The sequence below is a fragment of the Pristis pectinata genome, chromosome 22, assembly GCF_009764475.1.
Source record: "Pristis pectinata isolate sPriPec2 chromosome 22, sPriPec2.1.pri, whole genome shotgun sequence".
Classification (NCBI taxonomy): domain Eukaryota; kingdom Metazoa; phylum Chordata; class Chondrichthyes; order Rhinopristiformes; family Pristidae; genus Pristis; species Pristis pectinata.
In genome coordinates this window covers 15,276,873-15,293,564 of record NC_067426.1, presented here as the reverse complement: position 1 = coordinate 15,293,564, position 16,692 = coordinate 15,276,873, and the positions used below count along the sequence as shown (strand labels likewise).

At 41.4% G+C, this 16,692-nt stretch overlaps 1 protein-coding gene across 2 annotated transcripts; it reads right to left on the bottom strand.

The window, feature by feature from the left end:
- Positions 1 to 636: 636 nt before the first annotated feature.
- On the bottom strand, positions 637 to 10,298 carry LOC127581757 (phosphoserine aminotransferase-like). Of its 2 annotated transcripts, XM_052036448.1 has the most exons (9): positions 10,227 to 10,298; positions 9,886 to 9,946; positions 9,725 to 9,794; positions 8,763 to 8,968; positions 8,017 to 8,189; positions 7,697 to 7,860; positions 6,657 to 6,785; positions 6,420 to 6,557; positions 893 to 2,010 (listed from the first exon to the last, which is right to left on the bottom strand). In XM_052036448.1, the coding sequence occupies exons 1-9, from the start codon at positions 10,287 to 10,289 to the stop codon at positions 1,899 to 1,901; spliced, it is 1,116 nt and encodes a 371-aa protein (XP_051892408.1). In that variant the 5' UTR covers positions 10,290 to 10,298; the 3' UTR covers positions 893 to 1,898. The 2 variants fall into 2 exon arrangements, with proteins under 2 accessions (XP_051892409.1, XP_051892408.1); XM_052036449.1 differs by lacking the exon at positions 6,657 to 6,785 and having other exon boundaries at positions 637 to 2,010.
- Between the last annotated feature and the right edge of the window lie 6,394 nt (positions 10,299 to 16,692).

The window sequence follows — 16,692 nt, the reverse complement described above, 5'->3', positions numbered from 1 at the left end:
GGTGGTGTACTGGAGGAGTACATGATCAATGGTGGGTCTGCTGAGTGGGTACTTGCTGGAGGGGTTCTGAGGTACCAGGCTCTGGTCATTTAGGTTGTGATCCAGGCTAAACTATCAATGGCAGAGTCCTGCCTGCCTAGTCCATGGTGTACTGGACACATGAGCATGGATCACTGGAGAGAAGAGCTCAGCAGGTCAAATATTTCCTGGCCATCATAACCAGATAAATAGCCAATCAACCTGCTAACCAATACATCTTTGGATATGGGAGAAAACCAAAGCAGCCAGAGGAAACTCACGGAGAATGTGTAAACTCCACATCGATAGCTCCCAAAGTCAGGATTGAACCTGAATTGCTGGAACTGTAAGGCAGCTGCACTGCCACTATGTTACCCTTCTTCTAGTGCTTTGGTTTCTTTGAAAATGACCAGTAACAAAGAGAAGCTGTTCCCATTGGCAGTGGGGTCAAGAATTGAGGACACCAAATGAAGATGATTTGCAAAACCAACCATAAGTGACACAAGGAATGTTTTTATGATAAGCAAGTGTTGGAGTTTGGAATGTAATAAAATAGCTGCAAATTCCTGGAATCTAAAACAAACTTCTGGTCAATGTACAATTTTTACAATAAGCTTTGAATGACAATCTAACATTTATTACAGCAAAACTTACCAGATAGAGTTCAGAAGTTATTTACACATCACTTAAATGTATGCAGAAGGGAAACCAGCTGCCTAGCACCAGCACAAAGGCACCTTACAATGTGTTGGATAATTGGGCAGGTCCAGGTATTGAAACAAATTTTAACAGTTGCTCAGTTCAGGTTCTGATTGGCTGAGCTTGGGTGGAGTTGGTCTTGGGGCCCTTCTTCCCCACCACCTTTGGACTCAGCTTTCAAAATACAAGTACTTTTTACATGCTACCCAAAACCCCCTACTCACTGCTGACTTGAACCCCATCCAGTTTCCTAATGTTTAAGGGGGCATTAGCATTTGCAATATGGTGATGCCCTTGCATCTTAAGATGTGGTACTCCATCACAGCAAGTGGATACCTGTGATGAGACAAGTCAATACTTTCAGATTAGTGATTTAGAGTTAAATTTGTGTACGCATCTTAGTTTCAATGCAAATGCTTTCCTTTATTGAGAAGCTTGCAAGTATTTACAGTTCATGCAAAGGAACATCAATGTTAAAATATTTGATCACATTATTAACATTCCTGGCCTAGCTCTTATCCAGAACTACGTGAAGTTTATTTTTGGCGAAAAAGGAAAATAGAAATGTGACATGTGTGCACAATATTGTGCATGAAGGAGCTGGCTTAATCTATCACATGTAGTTGGTGTGAGATTTACAATTTTGATCAAAGTTCACAGAACCTTGGATGGAGCCAGGCTGTCCTTAGACCATGACTACCCAAGCTCTGGCTACAGTAACCCTTTGCTCTCAAGCTCACTTTTACTGGAAGTGAAAGTGAAGGTATTGTGTACCTAGAACTTTCAGATCTCCTGTCATTACTGAGAGTGGGGAACTGAAAAATAAACAATCATCTGGTGGTCATAAGGGAAGAGGCCGATTGCTACAGTAGCATAGTAACTGTTGTAGGTGTAAAAACAAAACTTGAACTAGTACTTAAACTCCATCTCAACTGACAATAAAAATGAATCCTAATAAAGAGGGAAGCTAGTGTTTCAAATACTTTAAACAAAGATTACCAAAGTTCTCATCAGGGAAAGGTGCTCCAAATGAACTAAGCAAAGTTACAATTTCCTGAGCTTCATCAAAATCTTAGTCCAGCCAGGTATTTAGAAATGCTACAAGTCACCAGTCAATGTAGAGAGCCAAAAAATGGTTATATTAATACACTAAAGATCTATAATAGGCTTTTTCCTTATAGCTAGTCACTGCTCAAGTGATGTTCATTCTTGAAGGACATCATAAATTCTGCCAACTTCTGTGTTTCTTCTAGTGTCACATTGTGGAGAGAGGCACAGATCCCACCAACTGACCTAGAGACAAGTGCAATTTAGAGACATTACATCATTGTCTAAACCACAATTCCAAATTTGTGGAGATATGTGCAAATCTACATGTTTGAATTTAGTCCAAATACTCATGAGCTTCATTTTCCAGGAGGATGTGACTTATTTCACTTTGCATACTTAAACTTTGTAGAATATCACACTCTTAGAATCAGGTTTATCATCACTGACATTTGTGAAATTTGGTTTCTGCCAACAGTACCGTGCATGACATAAAAATTACTACAAGGTACAGAAATAAATAGTCCAAAAGAGGAATAACGAGGCAGTGTTCATGGACCATTCAGAAATCTGAAGACTGGGGGTGGGGGGTGTGAGGATGGGAGAAGAAAATGGAGCTGTTCCTGAAACATTGAGTGTGGGTTTTCAGGTTCCTGTACCTCCTCCCCACTGGTAATAATGTGAAGAGGGCATGTCCCAGATGGTAAGGGTCCTTAATGATGGATGCTGCCTTCCTGAGGCAGTGCCTCTGAAGGCATCCTTGATGGTGGGGAGGGTTGTGCCTGTGATGGAGCTGGCTGAGTCTACAGCCCTCAGCAGCCTCTTGTGATTCTGCACATTGGAGCCTTCATACCAGGCAGTGATGCAACCAGTCAGAATGCTCATGTAGTATTGATAAATTGCTGCTTTTAAAAGGTCATCTCCAAGTGATATCAGGTGGAGAATTTCCCTGGTTTGCAGCAACTCCCAGTCAAATGGGGGAGCCAGTAGAATCAAGTCACATTTGTTGAAGCACCCAAACATTGACAAATTTAATAGCTACAGGTCAGAAACCAGATACTACTCTGGTGACGAGGAGACTAAAAGCCAAGATAAGCAAGACTGAGCAAATTTAGTTTAGGAATTAAGAAAAATTCTGCTGTGTCTCAACTAAATGAGTTGAGAAATTAAATGCAAATGGAGACTGAACAAAGTGGTGGACTAGACTAATTTATAGAACCTTTGAGAAGACATGGGGAACATGGAAGGAATGGGGATGGCTCTCCACACCAAGTTTTATTTTTGAAGTGGAAGAGGGAGGAATTAATAAACAAAGCCATTCACAAACAAATTCATTAGAACTAGGGTCAGATAGGTACACAAAGCTAACAGTGACTTTTACCTAGCACTTCAAATTCAAAATGCTACAAATCTAGTCCTTGTTGAAAACTCAATGAAGTGAGAAATACATTGCCAGATCAACAATTAGTTGCAAAACTAACTTGGAGTGGAGTGATGTTCAAAACTGTGGTATCAGTTTCTGTGGGTGTAGATTTAAAAAATCCATTGACACCCTCTTAGCAATGTTGACCAGTGCAAAGAAAGTGTTCTGTTCAGTACAGGATGCAGATGTGTACATGCTGTGAGTAGCCCAGTGTCTATTGAACTAGGGTTACCTAGTTGCTAGGATTCAGTTTCAAAATGAATGGTCAACACAACATTCAACTGCAATAAAATGGGGCAATGGCACAAGTTTGCAACAGTACACAAGTACAGAGTCCACAAGAATATATACAGAAAATTGGTAAACTAATACAGTAAATCATAGGGGCACAGTGCAATACTGGAAAGACAATTTGGAATGAACTTTAGTATTTGCAACTAAACTGCAAGAAACAATAAGTGGTCAAATAATTGGCCAATAAAAATGCTCAGTTATTGTGCAAGATAGAGATTCAACAAGATCTCCTTAACCAACAGAAATGTAGCCCCAACTCAGGTGAGGCACTAAATTCAGCAGGGTAGGGCTGCACTATTCTCAAGCATTACCAAATTAAATTATCAGCAATTGTGGCAGAATGCAGCCATAAACCTGATGTCAAGCAGAGATTTGCTAAAGACAAACAATTTTGGTAGGAACACATTGCATTTTATCAAGTCTTGTCCCTTCACAAACTTGTTCATGGATTCCTACAGCAGTAGGGGGATAAGGCCCATATTGGCAACCAGCAAGATGCAAAACACATTGCTGACCTCAATCCAAGGAGAGGAAGATGGAACACCACGAGTGCTGCTGGAGGTGTAGAATGGCTGATGACACCAGTCATAAGACTGTCGTCAACATCTGGCAAATGAAGTCATTATGAACAGAGTGAAGAGTCTCCCCTACCCATGTCCCAGAATTTGTACACAATGGACAGGAGCAAAATTTGTAAGTGTAACCTCACTGTAGCTGTGGTTCACCTTGATAATGTTCAGCTGAATGATCAAGGCAAACTACAGCTATTCAATAACAAACACTCAAAGGATTGAAATTATGATTATGGTGTAAAAAGCCTGGAAACCCACAAGAACCATCTTGATATTGTGCCACATGACTTGATTAGAGATGACAAAGATCTTTTGGTTGCCACAGCAATTGAGAAAGCACAAGTGTTTGAGGCAAGAGGCTCAGCTGGTAGAGTTGCTGACTTACTGTTTCACCAACCCAGGTCCCAATCTCCACTGCTGTTGGTGTGGAGTTTTCCCCCCAGGGGTCTCCTACAGATGCCCCAGTTTCCTCCCACATTCCAAGGGTGTGGGAGTTGGTAGGCTAATTTCTCCTAATGTTTGTAGTTGAGTGGTGGAATTTTGGAGGGGGGGGGGGGGAGGAAAAAAAAACAGGGGTGAGAGTTGATGGAAATGTGGGGAGAATAATAGGATTAGCAAAAGTGGGTGCTGAATGGTTGTCGTGGACAATGGATTTGTTTCCATGCTGTGTGACTATTGCTCAATGGGCACATCAAATTGAAAAATACAAGTGAGCTTCCCTGCCAAAGTGTACAAGGTCTAAAAAGATGGTGGAGATTGGGTTGCAGCTCATCTGAAAGGTGGTGGCTTTGACAATAAATACCTGCAGAGCACAAAACAGAACTCTAAACCTTCCTTGCAATGTTTTACCAGGTTCCTGCCAGATAATGCCATATGAAACTTCATTGGGTGACAGAAAGGAGGCCTGGCTTTGGGAAAAAAGCAGAGTATAAAGCAAACCTCAGAGGCAAGGTCTTCTTGGCCCAGTTAGACAGGGATACCAAGACCTTCCTGCACTTGCAGTTCTAGAACTGTCATGTTATGGATAAAGGTCACAAGCAATATTTAGAAAGTGCTTCTTCCACTTTGAATTGTGCAAAGATCAAGGTATTAGCTCTTATTTGGCGTTAGTTGTTGCAAATTCTTGCTGGACAGCTTCACCCAGACCATGAACTCTCGCTGGCCAATTATGGGCTGAAGTCACCTGCCCTGCAATGGCACCATTAAGACAAAAAGAACCATTTCTTCCTAGTACAAAATACTCACTGTCACACTCAAACAGAACAATACTGTCTTGAAGATGCCACATTTTGAAAAGCTTATGCTGCAAGCTGTTCACATTTTCCCCAGTCACATCTGAAATTTCAAGGGCCACCAAAAAAGTGCACTCAGGGCAGATATACAAATAACTTCAGTGGAACAATTCTCATGTTTGTATCACTAAAGATTTGACTTTTCCATCACAAATCAGCAATTGTCAAAAGTCAAGGGCATTTGTTAGGAGACATCAGATCATCATTCCAAGGGCAAATCTAAAGCTCCTTTCTAGAACCCCTTTGGTATGGATTTCTTTATTGGCTTGGAGACTTGTATTGAATATGGTTAACAATTTCAGTTTACCAAGAGTGCAGGGTCCAACCTCCAAGGAGGTCAATTCAGGCTCTGAAAGTCTACAAGATTGCAAGAGTCCATAATACCTCTTGCCAAATGAAACAAATTAGTAGCAACCAAAACATGCTGCAAAAGGATGCAATAGTAGATCAAGGAATCTGCAGACCAGAAAGTGAGAAAGGCTATTGTAAGTCCTGTAATGGACAGTTGGTTATCATCCAGAATGAACAGTAAAGAGACATTGGTCATAGTAACACTGCCAAGGTGGTTCCAGAGAGCAAACCTGTAAAACTGCAAATACAAGTGTGATCCATTACATTCAAGTGTAGACCAATAGGGTGATTGTTACTTGAAGATATCACCTTCAAGTAGTGTCAGGTGGTTGACTGCTCTCTGGCCCATAACATGCTTGCATAAGTTTGAGTCAATCTGAAGCAACCATTTGAATAAATTGCATGTTTGTTGGAACTCCAAGTCTTTGTGTATGTTTGACACATTAGTTCAATGAACTCAGACACTACACCTGGGGAATATCAGCATGCAAGTTTTTATCATGCCATTGAATAAGGGTTATTGGAGTGAGAACTGAGCTGGTGTCATGGGGAAGAATGGAAAACAAATGGGACAAGGTGTGGGAAGGGAGAAACTTGGGGGGGGGGGTGGGGAGGGAAGGGAGGGGAAAGAAATAAAATTAAAGTTGTTGACTGTCCTGTCATTTCAATCCAACTCCCATCTTCAATTTGGATTGTTGAAGATTTGCTTATATTCTAGTTTACCTGTGGCCCTTCAGTGAAGTCATGCCAACTCCAGCTGCTTTATCAAGGAAAATCTGTTCAAGGGAATCATTTCCAGCAGGACCACCAACCTGGAACACTACATTCATTCTGCTTCGACACTTCACATCAACAGGGCATCTAAAAAAGCCAGGAATCTCATTGTTTGATGATGTTAATTTTTGTTAAAATAGAATAGCACTGATTAGATACCAACACATTTAAATCAAGCCAACTCACACATAAAATTCACCAGAGCCCTCAATCACATCATAGAGCAGCTTTGATTTAGCAATACTGTTTTGTTCCATTGCTTCAGGGCCTCCATTGCTCTTTATCCAATCCAAGACCAAGTGCATAATATAAATACTGAAAGACAGGCATATATCTTATAAAAGTGACCACGCAGTTTACATGCAGCTAGACATCATGCACAACAGGGCATTTCAGATCATCTCCTTTTGTCACAAACAGTGCTTGCAATGGCTACTGTCAGCCTGCAAATTAAAATAGTTAACAATAAAAGTGGTGTTCACTGTGAAATGCACTGTTGTTGACACGTAAATTTAAGAACATAGAACAGTATGACACAGGAACAGGCCCTTGGGCCCAGAATGTTGTGCCAAATCAATTACATTAGTAATAAATGCCCAACTAAACTAATCCTTCTGCCTTCACAATGTCCACATCCTACCATTTCCCTCACATTGGTGCCTATCCAAGAGTTTCTTAAACACCCCTATCATATTTGCCTCCACCACCCCAGGCAGTGCATTCCAGGCACTCACCACAAAAACAAAACTTTTCCCCCTCTTATCTTAAAGACATGCTCTCTGGTATTAGACATTTCAACCCTGGGGAAAGATACTGGCTGTCTACTCTATGCCTCTCAATCTTATAAACCTCTATCAGATCTCCCCTCAGCCTCTGATGGGGAACATGGCATAATCTCCACAAGGCAGATTTAGCATTACCTTCAACAAGTTTTTGTTATGTATACACTGGTTAGGTGATTTAGCCCACATTCAAACCACACTTGGAGTTTACAAAGGCTTGGCAACTTTTAACTACAAGATAGTTGCTTGGGTTGCATATCAAAACATGGACTTCCATATAAACAAAGACCAATTCAAAAGTTATGAATAGGTACATCAAATGAGGCCAAGATTTCCAGTAAGTGTATTTATAGGTCAAGTTCCAGCAAATTTTCCATCTGCTGATATTTGTGCTTGAGGTTCATCCAAAGATATTCATCAAAACTGCTGAAGCCTTGTACTAACCTGTAACATGGAGGAGTATTAGCAATGCTTCCTGCTTGTAGTTTATAGTTGAGCACAATTGGGCATGCATTGAGTGCAGATTCTAGGAGATCTTCTCTCACTAATACCACTGTTACCCCTGCACAACCAAGGCTTTTCTGGCCAGCAGCAAAAATCACACCGAACTTCAGGAAGAGGAAGGAGGCAAATGGCAAGAGAAATGGATGAACATTGTCAACATCCAACTTCATTCCAATTCTTAAGACAATTCCTCTCAAACCTTCAGTTCTCAGTACTGTTACAGGAGCAATGGAAAACTGTTCTGTTTAGTATAGACTCACCCTGGAGACATCCAAGGGCTTGGAAAGGAAGTTGGAGGACATATCAGAGATCAGGACAGTTTTCTTGGAGTCTGGAATAAAGTGGAACGCCACACCATTGACAGAATCATCGGCACAATAGTAGAAATAGGAGGAGTCAGGACCGAGATCCCACTTGCTAGGATCAGGGATTGCTACAAGAAAAAGATGGGGTGAAGTTTAGAAGAATTCTTCAACAGCAATTGTCACAACACCTAGAGGGTTGGAACCAGTACACATAGAACCACATTACCTCCAGTTAATAAAGAATTGGCCATAAACCACCATCCTTCATTGTTGGGTCAAACACCCAAAACAGCAATGTGGAAGTGTGGACCACAGCAGCTCAAGGCTAATCACCACATCTTGAAGGGTAACTGGAAGATGGACAATAAATGCTGGCACTCCAGCAATGCCTACAGTAGAGTTTATTGATCATTAAAAATCAACCACTTAGATTTAGTGGTCGTTAGAACACAAGCACAGAGTCAACATTTTAGAAAATTTTACAGTTAAGCATGGATGTCAAACTTCAATGATGATTCCACAATTAACTTGGTGGCCCATGTACATCCAGACCAGGACATAGCATTTACAGACCAAGGGTTGCCACATCCACCTCTGGAAAGGCCAACAGGTGTACACAGTTCTGTCCCATTCATCCTGCTATGAAAAGGATTTAATTTCCCCACTCCCAAGCTCAATAACAACCCCATCAATAGCCTTACTTGTATAAGCATTTTGTTCAGGGTGGACAATTTTCACTTTCCCCAGCTTCCTGGCTTCTTCAGCTGCCTCAGCAGACCAAGCCCCAGTGATAACAAATTCTGCACATCTGGCTTCCTTCAGGCCAATGAAGTTGAAAGGAATGGCACCAAATTGACCACTCGCACCACATTGCAAGAAGAGTATTTTGTAGTTTTCTGGGATCTTCCTGTAAAGTGGAAGAGAATGTTCACCAAGACTGACGCAGTTTTGTTTCTGACCACCAGGAGGTGGAGATTCCTGCTCACTGAATAATGGATATCCAGCTTTCAACCCAATTTCACTATATTGAGAAATTAGATCTTTTATCCCCAAAATGCACCACCCCCCCCCCCCCCCCCAATGTTGGGGGATGATACTTGCTCACCATTAACAATTGCATCTTAAAGTGAATGACTCAGTCATCTCAGAGAGCACAGAGTCATTGGTGGGCTTGGATTTACACAGACAGGGTAGAATGTCATCCCTGAAGGACATTGACCTTTATGACAATCCTATAGCAGCTTCCCTTATTCAAGTTTAACTACTGTGGTATGAAAGAGGTGGACTAGGCCCAAATGAATTACTGGCTGGATCAGTGACTTTTTTTAATCCCTTTCTCCAGCTGAAAGAATTAGCTTTTCACTTGAAGGTCCATTCGACCCAGAAAATGGGGACTGGAGGGTGGCTCATACAGGGAAATAATTGTTAAAGTTTCCTATTTCATAGGTATTTTGTTGTAGCCTTCTGGAAAGTATATCACTGAACAACACCACGGGATCTCTTCAAAAAAAAAGAGAATTAAAAATGGCAGATTACAGCTGCAATGCGAGGTTATCTGGAATGTGATAAGTAATATTCCACGGGAACCAGTTTATTGGAAATTGACTTAATCCACCATGATTCGAAGAATTATTCTAGCCCTAGCCGGGCACTATTTACTCACAGCAGCTCTCTTAAAGTGGATTTGGTTGCGTCCAGAATTTCAGTGAACTCTGGCGATCTGTGATGTAGCTCTGTTCCATAGATAATACAAAAACAAAAGAGGATTAGAAAGTTAAACAGCACAACTGGCAAAACTGAAACGCGACATCACCAGACACTAACCCAGAACACTGACCCCAAGTCCACGGTAATTCACAAGGTCCTTCTGAGTTTGGAGCAGCACCTGGAGAAAAACATCGTTGGTTACTTCGGCCCCGAGAGGACCGCGGAGTTCCACCTCCGTGACCCACCCCACTTTCAACCTGACTGCACATCGTTTACCCTGACGACGACCAACATCTCAAAGCAGTAACGGGCTGTTTACACACTGGCGGGTGATACCTGTGGGCCCAATCAACCCAGCCCTACGGCAGGACATTTTGCTGCACTCAATGAGACTGGGTAAAGGGGAAGTTGCAAATAACTCCCTAAATCCCCATCTATGTAAAAAGTTAGTTAGTCACCGAGAGAGGGAGCTTGGTGCTATCAGAGGAAAAATCGACCACAGAATTCCTGCTCTCCATCATTATTGCGACTTCAGGATACCACGGCGGCAGAGTTGTTAAGTAGTGACCTCCGGCAACTCTCATTGGCTGAGTTCACAGGATGCTGCTGTTCAGCTCATCAAAAATTGTTTAGAATCTGGTTCCATGGCGCCCCTGTTGTCAGCAATAGAAATTGTTATAAGAAAATTATTTCATAGGCTGGGTACTTTATGGGTGGGGCTGTGTTCATTACCAATGGCAAAAACCTTTTTGTTTGGAATTGCTTACCATGCGATCTCAGAGGGAACTACATCGAAGTCGGTCAGGAGTCACAGATGGGTCGGGCAGCATATGGGATTTCCTTCCATTAGTAAGGCAGATTGGTTCTAATGGAGTCTAGTAGTTTCATGGTCATTGTTACTGATACTAGCTTCTGAATTCCAAATCGGTGTGTAGGTGAGTGATGGGATTTAGGGAGTGTTGATGGGAACGTGGGGAGAATAAAATGGGTTAGGATAGGATTAATGCAAATGGGTGCTTCATGGTTAGTGTGGACTGGGTGGGTCGAAGGGAATATTTCTTGATGTATGTCTCTGTGACTATTTATATGAAGTCTTTCTCTACTCATATAGCTCAGGGGTAGCAAATAGATGAGAAATAGGAAGCAGCTAAGTGTGGATAGATCTTCAGAATGGAACAGATGGTGACTGCATGACTGAGGAGCATACACTTGGATAGACTTGGGCAAGTACGGTTCTAGAAAGTGTGACGGTGGAGGGTAGGCATTAAAAGCAGATGTGTTGAAAGCTGCAGCGAAGTCTAGAATGTTGCATGGGATTGGGTATCGTGGTCATTGTTGTATAGAAAGCTGTTTGTAACATTGATGAGGATTGTTCCAGTATTGTGGCATGGTTGGAAACCTGATTGGAGAAGTTCAAAAGGACAACGTATTTGAAAAATTGGGAGATAAGAAATTTGTTAAATATTGGGCAATAGATTATAAGAACAGAGGAGTCAAGGGTGGGTCTTTGAGGAGAAATTTGATAAGCTATTTATTTATTAGTCCTGTGTACATCGAAACACGCAGTGAAATGCATCTTTTGCACAGAGTATTCTGGGGGCAGCCCGCAAGTGCCGCCATACTTCCAGTGCCAACATAGCATACCCACGGCTCCTAACCTGTACGTCTTTGGAATGTGGGAGGAAACTGGAGCACCTGGAGGAAACCCATGCAGACGCACAGGGAGAACATACAAACTCCTTACAGACAGTTGCAGAATTGAACCCAGGTCGCTGGCGCTGTAATAGTGTTACACTAACCACTACACTACTGTGATTATGATAAATTTTGGAGAAGGATAGGTGGGGGTAGGAGGTCAGTGTCAGATAAAAGGGAATTATTAAATAAGCAGCTAGCGTGAAAGAAAGTTGCATGACCAACAGTTTTTGTGTTAGAAACTCGGTCTATGTCTTTAGTAAAGTGTCTCACCCTTCAGGAGGTTTGCCAAATTGTTGGCTCAGACATTGCTGGTACTGTTGGAAGTGAATTGAAGGGTTAAGTGAGGAAGTGGGTAAAATGGAGTTAGTCTTGGCGACTTAGAGCTGGATTCAGGTTACTATGGGTAACCCTGCCCTGTTTGCATCTTTACCTGTTTGTTCACAGAAATTTTGTAAATGTATTAAAAGTGAGAGGGGGAACGTTCAAAGGAGAGGTGTGGGGCAAGTTTTTTTACACAGTGGTGGGTGCCTGGAATGCACTGCTGGGGGTGGTGGTGGAGGCAGATATGATAGAGACATTAGCTCTTAGAAAGGCACATGAATATGCAGAGAATGGAGGGATATGACCTTGCGCAAGCAGAAGGGGTTAGTTTAATGAGGCATATTTAGCTCAATTAGTTTGGCACAACATCTTGGACCAAAGGTCCTGTTCCTGTGCTGTACTGTTCTTTGTTCTAAATGTTTCACTGCTAAAGTAGAATGGATTTTCTTTATGACTATCATTGGACTCTGGATGTTGAGAAATTGTTTACACAAGAGACTGATTTCTACTGATTAACAATGCCACTGAATTGCTACTTTTCATGTCTGTCCCTGCACAAGTTTACCGGTGATTGAAGGAAGAGACTTTGACTGTTCATGAACAGAACACGTTATTAATGAAATGCTCCAGATTCACATCGATGTGAAATATCTTTCAGATAAACCTGACATTCCCAATTGTATAAAGAAAGAAGTTCAATTCTATTTTAATTCATTCTTGGGGACTTGTGGATTGCTGGGCAGGAGGTCATTATTGCCCGTGCTTACTTACCCTGCAAAAATGATAGTGACATATGTCCAGGTGTTTTCCTTGTTTGGATAAGTCCAATGACTGCTATAAGACTGGAGTTATGTAAAGGCTGGATTAATAAGGAATGGCTCTTTAAAGGACATATTAAAAGAAATTGTCAAAAAGCAAAAGTAAACTGCGGGTGTTGGAAATCTGAAGTAAAAATAGAAAATAATGGAAATACTCATGGTAAATGGATAGAAAAGGTTTGGAAGGATATGGGCCAACACAGACAAATGGGATTAGCTTGGGTGGGCATCTTGGTTGGCATGGACCAGTTGGGTCAAAAGGCCTGTTTCCATGCTCAGAAGGTCAGGCACCATCCGTGGGGAGGGAAACAGTTAATGTTTGAAGTCCTTTGACCTTTCATCAGAACTGGGAAGATTTAGAAAATGGGCATGTTTAAACTATCAGAGAGGGGGAGGAATGAAGAGAATGAAGGAAATGTCTGTGATGGGGTTGAGGCCAATGGAAGACAGGGAACACAGATTGGTCAACTAGGAGAGGATGCTGAAGGCTTGTTAATGGCAACTACTCAATTTGGAGGGAGACTTAGATAAAGCGATGACCAGGGAGAGAACACAGCAGCTGCTGGAAAAACTGAATAAATTGTGTTAATTTAGGACACTCCAACAATTTCATGGGCACATTTTTATAATACTAGATTTTAACTTAAGGTTCATCATGATCATCACCTGCTGGTCACCTTTGACCAGAAACTGAACTGAATTTGCCACATAAATACTGTGGCTGCAAAGAGCAGATTAGGAGCTGAATATGTCACCTTCTGACACCCCAAAGCCTTTTCGCCATCAAGAAAGTATGTCAGGAAAATGATGGAATACTCCCACATGTTTGGATGAGTGCAGTTCCAACAACTGTCAAGAGGCTCAACAACATGCAGGACCTTTTGTGGGCTGCCCCCAGAACACACTACGCAAAGATGCATTTCACTGTGTGTTCCGATGTACATGTGACTCATAAAGATATCTTATCTTATCTTAATAGCCCATTTGATTGCCACCCCATTTAACATTCTAAATCTTTACTCCCTCCAGCACAGGTACATGATGATTACAGTGCTCACCATCTACAAAGAGCAGTGTATTTACTTGCCAAGGCTACTTCAGTAGTGCATCCCGAACTTGCAACCTTTACTAAGTGTGAGGTCACGGATGGCAGGTCCATAATAATGCCACCATCTGCAGTTTCCCCTCCTGGAACTCCTTAGCCCAACAACACTTTGGGAATATCTTTAGCAGAAGGATTCATTTCTTTTCTTCTCTCCATTAGCTTCTAAGCAGCAGACTATCATCAATTTCAAGCAGTGAAGTTTGCTATGGAAGAGAAAAGCAATTCAACTGAGCTTATAGCAAACGTCACTGTGGAGTACTTCCTCCATTAACATCTGTATCTCCTCCACTGACCTCTGGGCAGTGTTCAACTTTGTGTCGGACAACCCACAATGGGAAGCCAAGCTCTGCCGTGCTCTCCATGGGTTCCACTCGGGGGGTTCAGCTCTGCTAGGATCAGGGTAGGGCGGCAGTGCAATTATTGCAAGCATTCTTAGTTTGTTTCATGTTCCACAGATATATTCAAGCAACCAAACTCTTTCATTATTGGGTGGTTAACTGTCTCCTTTATATAGGATTCTGGAATTCTTACCAGTGCTTTAGATCACATTCCATTAAAGCAAAGCCAATGCCCTTGACCATGAATGTTACTAAAGCATATCAGAGAGTGTTGAAAGATTGTGGTTCTTTGAGTTGGCAAGAGAAAATTGACTGAGTGATCTATCAAAGAATGTAGGGGTTACAAATGTTATTACTTAGAACAATGTGTTCATGTGCCACACAAGTTTTCAATCCAAATTTGATCACATATAATGATTAGAAACTCTGGGTTCATGTAACTTGCAATGGAGATATTGAGTGCTTATTCACTGAGGCTGCTTGGCAGGCAGCAGTCACATCATTTACCATGGAATTTCCACCAATGGACTCAATATCTTCAATGCTGTAGATAAAACCTTACGTATGTCTTTGAGCAGGAATGTTGCTCAGCTACCCCAGTCTTTGCCCCAAGTGCCCACTTCAATCAGCATCATGCTCCATCACCTGTCCGAAACACATGAAGTTCAATTCCCTCTCCAATACACTACTTGAAGCCAAGTTGTCCCAAGTTGCCTCAACTACTCGAAGTATGGAGGACTGCTGCTTTAAGAGCTCCTTGGTGTGATGCTTTAAGGGAGATTTATGATACTTATTGGCAGATGTATTACATGTTGTAGGCGGTAGTGTATAGTATTGAGCTTCATGCATTTTCAGGCAGGACATGATGGAAATTCTAGCACATGCATCTTCATGACATCAGTGAGCAAACTGGCAGAAAGAGAAGACTCCAGAGAGGGACGTTCCTTATTCTGGTTTAGCTTCCCTTCTTGACATGAATACTGGAAAATATAATTGACAAGTATCAGAACTTAAGATTGCAATGTTTTAACCATCAGATGGAAGATAGAGAAACAAAAGTCTGAAGGATTTCCAGAATAATGACTTGAATTTTACTGACATGAGCCCAGTGCCCGTAATGGCCACTCTCCTAAACTTCCCTAACCTAGACATGGTGGGCCTAAAGTGTCCTACCGTTCAACGGTGAGCACCTAATGGCAGCTGGACCCCAAGCGATAGAATTCAGAAACGTGTAAAAACTCTCAAAAGTCAAACATTCACAGACCCACAAAATGTGAATGTGCACTCATGTATCTTACCCCATATTGGGTCAGATTTTTTATAACTCTTTAAACCTTTCAGAAGAGCTTGCACAGCTTAGGGGAAAAAAATGAGGAAGAGGGTGGTGGATGGAGTTGGGGGAAGGGGATAATGGAGAGGGGGGTACTGAAGATGTATCTAGACCTCTGACCCTGCTTACTCTAAGTGGGGCGTTTTCTAGTCAATAATGCATGTTTGCATTTTGCTACTCTCACATGTGCACCTACTCACATCCGTGAAAGACTACAGGCACATGGGCACATACACAGGCAGTTAATGGAGTTGTGTTCATTAACTCATTGTCGAACCTGTCATACATGTCAGATGGTAGGTAAACCAAATCAAAGACTCCCTGTGGCTCATTTGAAGCCAATTCCTGCTTTTGGTGAACCCTTTTCGAAGGTGATTATGGACTGTTGTTGGCCCATTGGATAATTTCCTGACATGGAGGGAGGGAGGGTTTCCAGCCTGTCATACTACCAGGGACAACATGATTATAATAACTTACTAATTATTATTTCCATTGATTTGCTGGAGGGTTTGAAAGGAGTCCGTTTCAAGCTTCAGAATAGCCTGATTTATTTTGAGGAGGATGGAAACACTCTGATGGGTTATGAAATAGTTGCTTGTGCCACAGAAAAGGAAAGATTCCCAAAAAAGTAGTTGGATCCCACAAGCCCAACCCAAGTCACTGATGATCAACAAATACCTAAGGGACACAGCAGATGGCATGGTAAATTATTCTTTTTATACATGGAATTCTGGAGCCATGGCAAGAACGTTCTTCTGTACCCAGTCCAAAGCCACAACCAGTTGCAACCAGCGGTCTGCATTGTTGGTTTTATTCCTTTTCTTTTTCAATCTTTTTATTAGTTTTCAAATTAATACAGATTGATATATAGCATCAATATTTATACATGTAATACAAAGAGATCAGGATAACAATCATAGCATATATAATCATAAAGAACAATAAAATATTTTTTAAAATCTGTAAATCCAATGATGTCTTAGTATATGAATATAATATAAAAGAAAGGAAAGAAAAAGATTTATTATATAAATTTATAAAAAACCCAAATCGATAAAAAAAATTACAAACAATATAAACTAAACAAAAAAACTTTTCAAAAGAAAAACAAACAACAAAAAAAAGGACAAAAAAAAACTGGGCTAAAATTTCTCAGTAGAAACAGGGCAATATTATGTCGTCAAGTCTGTTCCTCCAAGTTGGAAAGTTATTGAAAGGGGATCTACATCATGTGAAAATATTGAATAAATGGACTCCAAATATCTTCAAATTTAAGCGAAGGATCAACAGTACCACTCCTAATTTTTTCCAAGT